The sequence below is a fragment of the Ascidiella aspersa genome, chromosome 3 (assembly GCF_963924565.1).
Source record: "Ascidiella aspersa chromosome 3, kaAscAspe10.2, whole genome shotgun sequence".
NCBI lineage: Eukaryota > Metazoa > Chordata > Ascidiacea > Phlebobranchia > Ascidiidae > Ascidiella > Ascidiella aspersa.
In genome coordinates this window covers 13752361-13763630 of record NC_139449.1, presented here as the reverse complement: position 1 = coordinate 13763630, position 11270 = coordinate 13752361, and the positions used below count along the sequence as shown (strand labels likewise).

The 11270-nt window shown below is 36.1% G+C and overlaps 1 protein-coding gene across 1 annotated transcript; it reads right to left on the bottom strand.

Annotated features, from left to right (window-relative positions):
• Nucleotides 1-966: 966 nt before the first annotated feature.
• On the bottom strand, nucleotides 967-3278 carry LOC146160313 (uncharacterized). The gene has a single exon (XM_083384700.1). The coding sequence runs from the start codon at nucleotides 3229-3231 to the stop codon at nucleotides 1432-1434; it is 1800 nt and encodes a 599-aa protein (XP_083240826.1). The 5' UTR covers nucleotides 3232-3278; the 3' UTR covers nucleotides 967-1431.
• Between the last annotated feature and the right edge of the window lie 7992 nt (nucleotides 3279-11270).

The following is an 11270-nucleotide window of genomic DNA, read 5'->3' as shown; positions in this document are numbered from 1 at the left end:
AGGTGAAATATGAAAGAGCGCCTTGGCGCCCAAAACATATCATAATGTAAGACATACAAAAATATACACGCGAAGCGCGAAAAAAATTTGAATTACATACAGTTAAAGTTGGAAAAAAATAATTATAGTTCGGCAAGCTCCCAGGATCACATTAGGCACGTCGGCCTTTTCAAGATGAACCAATTTAATAATTCTATGCCACACCAACTATAAAGTGCAATGAATGTTGTACAACTATCACGCGGTCCACAACTACATTATATCACTAAAGCACCAAAAGCTAACCAGCACACTAGCTATACGAAGAAATTTCAAAGGCAAAAAACTAAAGCTATTCAAAAAGTAACTCGCGGTCGAGTAAAAATGGCTCTGCGGCCCACAGTTTACCGACCACTGCGTTAAGCGGTTATTTAACACAAAAATTGCTAAACATCAGTTAGTTATTTAGTTTATCACTTCTCAGTGAAATATTTGTTGCTGCTTCATTGACAAAAATAAGGTTTCTTACTAAATAACAACACCTATTTGTAGATAATTTTTTTAAAGCAAAGACATATCGTAATATCATTTGCAATTGTAAAATAAAACTGGACAGTGAAATCTGTTTGTAAAACTGCTCAGTGGCCAAAAGAAGTTCGTACCCCTTGATGTTCAATCTCGTCATTATTGAAATAAAGTCTTGTCTGTTAACCAGAAACCAAAGGAGTGGTCTTTTGTTAGAAACAGAGACAATGAACAATTCTATTTGAAGAAGTCTCTGCCTTGTAGGAGTATGGTCGAAAGACAATTAATGATTCTCATAATTAACCTACCTCTACAGCAAATATAAAGAAAGCGTAGTACCCAAGAGGCAAGTGAGAACACAAAGTTTAACCTTGTGGGGAATTCCCCCAGTTGAGAACAGCTAACCGAGTGTGACAAAAATGCACAGATATCTTTGGCGACTGTAGTTTCTTGTATTGACTAACAAACACTCCCCCAACTGGCGAGTGCAAATTAAAATTCAATATTTTTCACCCTGCCGCTATTGAATTCCTAACGTTAATTAGTCATGCAGGTAAATGCATAAAATTTAGGCCAAATTTATATTAATGTGACAAAAAGAAAACGAAACAGCAAAATGATAAACAAACTTTTGTGTACAGGCCTTGATGCAAACGATATTTTTAAATTATTAACAACCTTTGTTAAAAATTATTATCAATCCTTGTTATTTCTTTTTTCGCATTTAAGTATTATATGTTTTTATAGGCAATTTGTTGTAATTCAGATTATTCCACTACTCAACTTGTCCCGCTAATTTGTAGACCTACATTTGCGATCAATAAACATCAATAGTAGTACTTTAGTCCCTCATTAATTTTCCAGCCACAAATTAAAATTAATGCAGTGGTTACATTATTAAAAAAAAAGTCCAAAGGTATTTAAAAATTAGCTAATTTTATTTTTTTTGGAAATTTTTTCATGTTGTCGATTGTGTAAACGAAGTTCCACGTACTGTCTGAATCCCTTTCCACAAATGTCACAAACATATGGTTTTTCACCAGTGTGGATCTTTACATGCACATTGAGATTTTCTTTGCGGTTGAAGATTTTTTTGCAGTATTGGCAAACAAACTGATCAAAGTGAGTTCTTCTATGTACAGATATTCGTTTTTTATTAATACTTTTGCCACATATATCACATGATATTAATTCTTTTTTAACAAAATTATTGTGATTTTTTTTGTGAAGCTTTAATTTGTGCTTTAATACTGAGTGACCACACTGATCACAGTTTTCTCTTTTGTCACCTTGAGAATTCCTTAGATGATATTGACTAACATGACACTTCAGCAATTTCCATAGACGGACAGAATTAGAATTACCTGGGCAAAGAAGGCACTGAGCATAAATACATTTAAGTTTCTTGTGCACATCTTGCCACATGAATGAATGTTTTGTGAGCATACACTGTTCTTGTACATGCTGAACATATTCCAATATTGTCATAGTTTTGTTACAATATTGACAGTGTGTTTTTTCGTTCCATTTAGTCATAGCAAGCGTTGGGTCTAAATTGCCTCCGTCAGACCCAACACCACTATGTATAGCGGCCATATCAGTAGAAAAGTTGCACAAATGCCTTTCCATTGTCCTCTGGCATACACGAATAAAATTGTGTTCCACCTCATAGTGAGAAACAATACTTTCAATGTTCACAAATTCACTACAAGCAGAACACTTTACCCGCAATACTGAGTGACACTGAATGATGTGAACGCCATATCGAAATTTATTGTAAAAGACTTCACCACAACATTGGGCAACAAAACTTCTAAGTGATTCCAATTTTGAGTACATATTATCACTGTACCATTTAGAGCACAAATTGCTTTGGCCGTTCTCCCTATGTGCTTTACTATGAATGTTTGTTGCAGTCAGACAAATTTCTTTGTGGGCACTGAGACTTGCAAAATTAATAAAACATCGATTACATGATTCACATTTGAAAATCTCTTCCTGAAATGACGTATCATCATCAAGATGTTGAGAGTTTGAATGAACAATCATATCACAATCCAAGTCCTGAACAAAGCCATCTTCTTTATTACTATCTTCCGCTCCTTTGTCAGTGTAATAAATAAAACAAGGATCTTTTTTCATTTTTCTTCGATTACTTTTAACTTGATGTGTTAACACATTTTCTTGTTTTTGCTCTGGCTGACCAATTTCAACAATGGTTGTTGTATTGTGTTTGCATGCTTTCTCTTCTAAGCAGTTTTGGAAGTACTGGGTTTCTTTAAGTTTATCAAGTTCTTCTAGCATGTTTGTTTTAGTAATGCCATCAGCAACCATCTCATTTATAACATCAATCGTTTTATCAATATGCATAAGTTTATAAGCAAATTTTCCTGTATAACAAAAGTCAACTATGTTTCTAAACTCAGCTGGAACTTTCAAAGTTTTTTTATACTTTTGAATTTCCAAAGAAGCATCTTCTTTATCTAAGTTGCTTTGATCACAACGGTCTAACCGAGTCTCAAACGATTTTCCAAGTAAAGCTGCTAGAAAGCAAGTGTGAACATATATTTCTTGGGAAAAACTATTTGGTTTTGATGTTGTTTTAGCATCGCAGACAAGTTGTAATGTGAGATCACAATATTTACCATTGTCTTTTCTTTGGGCGTTCAACATTCCAACAAGGTCGCTCTTTTCATCGTGAGAACACTCGGACGCACTCAGATACATTTTTTATCCGCGGAATTCAACAAACTAACTATTTCATAGAATCGGTTGTTCTTGTAAAGAATAAAAAATACGCTGTACCATTTTTGTAATTTTTTCGGAAAGTTTTATATTTGTTCAATGCTGTTTACCATGAGCCCAGTATCCTGGTTTGAAAGTTGAAACAAAATTTAGACATTTTCCTCAACAAATTATATAATAATAGTAATCTGTACTTTCAATCGTCACTGTTTTTTTAAAAACCCAGCTAAACACAAAGTCTAGATCGAAAAGTTTTAAAGCACTTTACTCAACAACAATTTTTTTAAATCACCTTTTTGCATATTTAAGCATCCCCGGACAACTTAAATATAACTAAAATTTTGCACCATTAGCCGTTTCCCAACTCAATAACTTTTCCGAAGGCTAATTTAGGTCTAAAACCCAGCTAAACACAATATCTGGAACGAAAAAATAGGATAGTTTTTAAACACTTTACTCATCGACATTTTTTAATCGCCTTGTTACACACTTAACATCACTGAACAACCTAAAGATAGTTAAAATTTCGCCCGATTAACCATTTTCCGTCTAAATAACTTTTCCGAAGGCTAATTTTGAGCGAAAACCCAGTAAAACAGGGAAAAGTAAGAAAGTTTTAAAACACATTACTTAACAAATTTTTTAAAATCTAAATTTGTGTACATTTTTACTATATGGTGATTTTTAGCTAAGAAATCGTTTAGGGACATGTCTAAATAAATTGGTTTTAACTTTCAAAACAGGTATAATAGATTTATGGTAAACGACATTAAACAAATTAAAAAAATTAATTAAACAAATTATTTCGCCGAAATGACAATGGTGTTTAGCAAAGTCTCTATAGAAATCACAAGTTGCGCAGCTAACTCGCTCTTCGTTATAACGACACGGACGCCATCTTGTTTCCCAAATGACAATAGACGATTATGGCATAAAAGCAAAAAATCGCAATTTATTAAAGATTTTGACCAATTAAAAACATTTGGATAAATGGCAATAATTAATACTAGTTAAACTAAACATTTTAGATCAGAATAAATAAAATTTGCCTAAAAATAACTAATATAAAGTGTAATGAAAATGAAGAAAATGTTTGATTGTTACTATTGGTTGAACAAGCATGTAAATTTTAAAGTAACTGTTCCAGTGTTCCTGTTTATAGCCTGCATTAAGGAGACCTAATACGTTAAAAAAAGCTTTGTGAAATAGACTCTTAAATATTGGTTTGTTAATTTGGTAATGGATAAGAGCTTTGTGTGTGTTGTGGGCCAAATTATATTTCCCATTTTTTTACAGCGGGATTATAAAATCAATGCTTGACAATAGGGTGATAGAAACAATATTTGTTATATGAAATTTGCCAAAAAATGAAACAAGTTTGACAACTGAATTTATGGACGACATATCTCTGAAGGTTAATCGCATAGTTTTTTCTATTCCTAGTCAACCTTTGCAGCATAGTTTTCTGTCTCTAACAAGACTTGTATAGTTATTGGCATGAGTTTGCTTCAAAGTCTAAGCAGAGTGGAACTTGTACAGCACAACACTCCTGTACAAAGGGTGTGGAAAAAGCAAGCATCAAGTAATGGAAAATGGAACATATAGACCAGGGTTGGGCAAATGTATTCAATGGAAGAGCCATTTGCAGAAAATACAAGCACCAAAGAGCCTCAAAATTATTTCAGTACAAAAACGGTAAATAATGCAAGGCCAGTCGCAATAATAACAGAATTGTAATATAACAAAACGGTAATAATCAACACAATAATAACGCTAATAGCAAAATAACACGCACAATATTTATTAATATCAGTCTTTTTTTAACTAACTCTTCGGACTCTATGCCCCGTGTTACGTCCCGAAATCTGGCCTAAATAAAGAAAAAGAGAGAAACGTTTATAAACAGTACTCTTGGTAACCTTCACAATTTTTTTGAAATTTTACGATTCAACTAGAAGAGCCACAAAAAGCATGCCGGAGAGCTGCATGCGGCTCGCGAGCCGCAGTTTGCCCACCCCTGATATAGACCCTATCACCAGGAAACAATTATCAATTGAGGTCAAATGGAGCTTTAAAACGTTGAACAATTTTTATGTTAAATTAAAATTTCCTTCACAAAATCCATTTGATGCAGTGAAGATATCTTCCGAATCTTATAGCAGGGAGTCCGGTAACAGCAGGATTTTAAATAATTTTTATTATTCTGTTAAAAACAGGGGTAGGCTACATCTGTTGTAAGACAATATGCTAGGTTTTATTTCGAACATATTCAGATATTTTGATATATATTCATAGGAAAACCACAAAATTAATTAGCTATTTTAATTTTCCGATAATTGCATTATTTTTCATGAATAATTTTCTAAATCATTTGAAATATTGGCGCTGGTCTTGAATCCTACACCAGTTATGAAATCAACCCACAATATTTGGGTTAGGGTGCGAGACTATTTACCCACCCAGACCAAACTTGCACCCTAACCCGTTGTGGTAGGATTCTAGACCAGCGCCAAATTTGTTCTTAGCGGGGTAAATAACCAAAAAAGTACCTATTGGCTATTTACCTGTCACACTAGAATAAGCATACACTATTTTGTAATTATATATCGATTCACCTACTTAGTGATCCGGGTAAATAGCCTAAACCTAAAGTTGCTATTTTTTCGTTCGAACATTAATCTAACCAAATTTATGCGATATGACAAATTTTTCAACGTAATTCGTTGCATTATACGTATACGTTTGTATATTGGGTCGTCAAAGTTTACAAAATTGCCTAAAAAAATCAAAAACGACGATTTTCTATTTGGCTCCCATAAGAGCCTATTATAAATTGAGGCAATTTGGGAAACATTTGAGCTCGCATGAATCTGAGTTGCACAACTTGTATAATTTCTATGAACTTTGGTGTTATAGTTGTTTACAAATATTCTTTTAGCATTACAGACGCTAGGAGCAGGTCTGCCAAATTGGCTTTTTTGACGTCAAAATCTAGAAATCTGGCTATTTTTTTAACATATTTTTTTTAACTTAAAAAATGTATTTGGCTTTTTTGTAATGGCTTGCTAAAACTAATCAAACTACATACGTTTATTCAAAGAAATTTTGTTTAAAACTCATTGGTTTTTATTTTCCGAATCTTAGGCACCACCTATGTTCTGTCTGAAGATTCAAATAATAAATCAATACGGGACATCCGATTATCAATATATTTACTACATGAAATACCCGGCCTTGACCAGGTGAAATAGATTTTCCAACAAGACTAATGCAGTCTACCAGCTATGTAAATTAATTACACCTGCAATACGGTGAATACGCGCGATAATTTTCTAAAAAAGCATTTAAGCTACTTGTCCGCATAAGTATTTTTTTTTTTTTATTAATAAAATAGATAGCGAAAAAAACGAACAAGAAACAACAAATCAAAATAGTGAAGCTCTCAAGCAGCTAACGACCATTTACTTTTGTGTTTTGTCATACTTCCTCTTTTTAAAGCCGAATATCGCTCGGAAGTTCGCACAGAAGATAGCAACAGTAAAAAGCGTAACATAATCAGGACAGTGTCGGCATATTTACATTGATAAATAACATATCGCGCGCATAAAAGGACACAATTCACAAATGTTTTGTACGGTTCGTTTTTGTGCACTCCAAAGAGTAATTGCTCGCGGGAAATAACACACGATATTCGTAGTTTAGTACTTAACCACGCACTCACGTTTTCCCAGTATAGACACGTAACAGGACACAAATAAAACAAGTGGTACAGGGTTTCCGTGGCCTTTTTGCAAAAAGTACATTGGTTAGATTCGGTTTTACCAAACGAATAAAGGGAGTCATTTGTAACAATTCCGCCCAAGTTAAACTTTATCTGAAAGCTTCTTAGTTTGTTTTCGATTGTCGAATTGTAGAGGTTGCGGTAAATTTTCTCCCATGGCAGACGTGCACTCCCGCAATTCAAGGTCCAGTGCCATTTTGATTGAGCTTTTGGAGGAAAGAGAATTGTTGTTTGTATTTTTTCGTAAACCGATTTGGTGGAGTTATACTGCTGGATAAATAATTTTAATGTTTGGGTTCTATACGATCGGAACGTTGTTGCGCTACCCGAATCCCATTCTTCTGGGAGACTCGATATTAATTTTATGAATTGGACAAAATCTGTGTTGTAAGGTGTAAAGTTAAATTTATTTACTAATGTGTCATATTGTAGATACTCGCCGTTTCTATTCAATAAATCCTGGTGAAAAATTATATTGGAATCTATAAGTGATGGCATAAAAAAAACATTTGAGCGGAATTTTACTTTTTTGTTTAGCCAAAGCGGACGACTGTTTGACTTTGGATCTATAATTTCCAAGAGTTGTTTGCACGCCGTTATTGTGCAACGTAACGTTCGCATAGGAAGTATACGCCTTGTGACTGCATTGTTTGTTCCTATGTTCCCATTAAGAATCGCTTCTAATCTGTTACCTTGTATAAAGGGGCCTTCGATTTGTTTCCAATCAGCTTCCGCGTTTTCGTCAAGTAGTTTAGAGATCCATTTCGTATGTAAGGCTAACAAGTAATTATCTATATTGATCATTCCTGCCCGTGGTGTGAAGTTTTTTTCAATTAGATCGGCGTCGTTACTCGAGATAGTGGGAATTTCAACGCCTAAGTATTTAATAGTGCCTGATGGCCATAGAAGACCTTGTCCGCATAAGTAACTTTATAAGACCGCATGCGGCCGTATGGCGGCGGGTAGTGGACGTCTGCTCAAGAATTTTGAACATCATTCCCAGTCTGGCGCTCGTGGAGTGCGGAGCAAAAAAGGGCAAGCAGAGCAAGTTACCCTCAAGCAGTGAATAAAATGCGGCCAGCTTTAAGAGCCGAATTGCCTTAGTATGAGGACAGTTAATCAATTGAAAAGAGACGAAATTCTGGATCTTATAAAAAGTATGGATTATCCGCTGCAGAAATTGGTTGGGATTGCAGAAATGCGAGGTCAAAACGTTGACATAACTTGCACCAATAGACAAAATGTCTTGGAACTTTACACGAAGCTCTGCACAGCATAATCAGTGAAATTTGTTAAACTATACGAAAATGACAAGATTAAAATTCCAGTTGGCTGGGTGCCAATTCCTTTCCCCAGTGAACTTATAGAAGAGGAAATATCGGCAAAATATGGAAAAGTTAAAAATGTGAAACACAGGAAGGACAAGGTTGGGTTGCTAACCGGAATGAGAATCTTGACAATGAATTCAACGGACGTAGAAGAAAACCCTTTACCGAGTTACATTAGGTTGGCGGACTGTGAATTTTACGTAACATATCATGGACAAGTGTTCACTTGCAAGTATTGTGAGAAAGGTCACAAACAAGGAAATTGTCCCAAACGTCAAAAAGATTTTCCTAGGTTAGTGAAAAGACAAGAAGAGCCTAAGCAAGACAAAGTACACGGACAGACAAACGATAAGGCAGTTGCACCCCAATCTAGCGCTGGCGCTAGCAACGCTGATAACGATCCACACTGTACAACACCCGTAAGCAGCATTCTAAACTATGCTGATAAGAACTCGCCGGACTTCAACTCTGAATCCAACGCCAACATCTAGCCAAGCACACCGAAGCTTATCAACTACTGGTCAAGGAAAAAGCTGGAACGAAGCCCGGACGAGCTTCCTAACAGCAAATTTATAAGCCTATGTGCGACCAGAATCTCGCTGACATGCCCTGGCTGCCAAGCTGAAGCTTTGGTTTCGGCTCAATCGAAAACTTTCGTTTGCTGGAGTTGTTCCAACAAGTATTCCGTGGTAATGAAGTTCTGCACGGACGAGTTATTTCAGGTAGAAGAGGGTAAATAAACATGTCAATGTCCTTCATGCGAAGGGATATTGAGACGGATGCCGTGCTGCGAGGAGCTCCAGCCATAATACAAGACGAAGGAAGATGTGCTTGAGTGCATACAGTGCGAAAGGTACTCTGTTGTCTGTAATTGTTTTACTGTTAACCCGCTACCTAAGCTAACGATGTGTAAAGCGTGCAGTAATACCCATTGCAAGTATAAGATAGTTAACTGTAGTTGCGGGAAGAAGCATTTCTGTCTTATGGGTCCCAATAAAGCGTTTTTATGTGATTGTGGCATGGAGTACGAGTGGGACATTGATATTGGTGTTGAACGCGTTTAAATACTATTTTTATGTCTTTAAATATTGTTTCACACAACGTTCGAGGTTTAAACATTGCGATAAAAAGAAAGTCGATTTTTAATTTTTTACGTCGTAAAAAGTGTCACGTTGCCTCTTTGCAGGAAACCCACAGTAGTGCTAAGCACGAAAAGGTATGGGGTAGGGAAGCTTTTTGGGCGCACGGCACCTCAAGCAGTAGAGGGGCGGCCATACTAATTGACAAAAAACTGTCTTATACCATCTCAGGCACACAGGTAGACCAAGAAGGTCGATACTTAATATGGTTAATATTACAATAAATGCAACCCCAATAGTTTGTTAACGTTTACGCGCCGAACAAGGACGATCCATTTTTTTTTGCCGATTTATTCGCTGTACTTGACAGCTTTTCCGATGCCCCGATAATCATGGGAGGTGACTTTAATCTAGTTCTGGACAATGCATGACATATTACAAACTTACAGACATTTTTCGCCACAAATTTCCAACTGTTAAAAATTTCTCAAGAATTCAAAAACTACCAGCTGCATCATCGCGTTTAGATTTTTTTTGACTTGGCAGAACTCGCAAAATGGTTTTATTTCGAAACGATACAGGCACTAATATTCGTCTTTTGTTTGATATCATCGACTGCGCCGACCATTACAATAAACCTGGCGCGATACTGTCCTTAGATATGTCCAAGGCCTTTGACACGGTGAATTGGGACTTCATATTATGCAGCCTTAGCTGCCTTCGGGTTCGTTCATGAGATTATTAAATTAATCGAATGTTTTTATCAAAATCCGTCGTGCGTATTTGTCAATAACAACTTTCTATCACAATCGTTCAACGTTGAACGTGGCGTACGTCAGGGAGATCCTCTCTCTCTTTATTTGTTCTGTACATTGAATGCCTTGCCGCTGCTTTAAGACAGGGCCTTTACAACGGCATCACGATAAATGGCAAGGAATTTAAAGTGTCCCTATTTGCTGACGACACCACAGTATTTCTATCGGGTAGTGATCACGATTTTACAGAAGTCTTTAGGATAATCGAAGACTTCGGCGAAATGTCAGGCTGCAAAGTAAATATGTCTAAATCAAATGCGTTTTTCATCGGGACAAATCGTAAAAAACAGTCACAAACCCATGGAACAAAGTGGTCTTCTATGGCCATCAGGCACTATCAAATACTTAGGTGTTGAAATTCCCACTGGCCCGAGTAACGACGCCGATCTAATTGAAAAAAACTTCACTTCTGAAAAAAATTCAAATAGTATCAAATATTTGGTCTGCAAGGGGTCTCTCGCTCCTCGGAAAAACAACAGTTATTAAGAGCCTCATGATCCCAATTTTAACCTTTGAAATCAGTGTTGTCCCGGTTAGTGTACAAAATACCTTATCTCCAAAGTTAAACGAATCCTCTTTACATTTTTATGGGGGTCCAAATGGGAGAGGGTGAACAGAGAGACTTTGAGTGCGAGTATTGCAAATAGGGGGACAGGCATGATCAATATAGATAATTACTTGTTAGCCCTACATAAAAAAAGGATCTATACACTACTCGACGAAAACGCGGAAGCGGATTGGAAACAAATCGAAGGCCCCTTAAAAAAAATTTACCGCAACCTCAACAATCGAAAACAAACTAAGAAGCTTTCAGATAAAGTTTAACTTGGGCGCAATTGTTACAAATGACTCCCTTTATTCTTTTCGTAAAACCGAATCTAACCAATGTACTTTTTGCAAAAAGGCAACGGAAACCCTGTACCACTTGTTTTATTTGTGTCCTGTGACGTGTCTATACTGGGAAAACGTGAGTGCGTGGTTAAGTACTAAACTACGAATATCGTGTGTTATTTCCCGC

Excerpts from the sequence above, each read along its gene's own strand:
- LOC146160313 (XM_083384700.1), bottom strand. The coding sequence starts at position 3,231 with ATGTATCTGAGTGCGTCCGAGTGTTCTCACGATGAAAAGAGCGACCTT.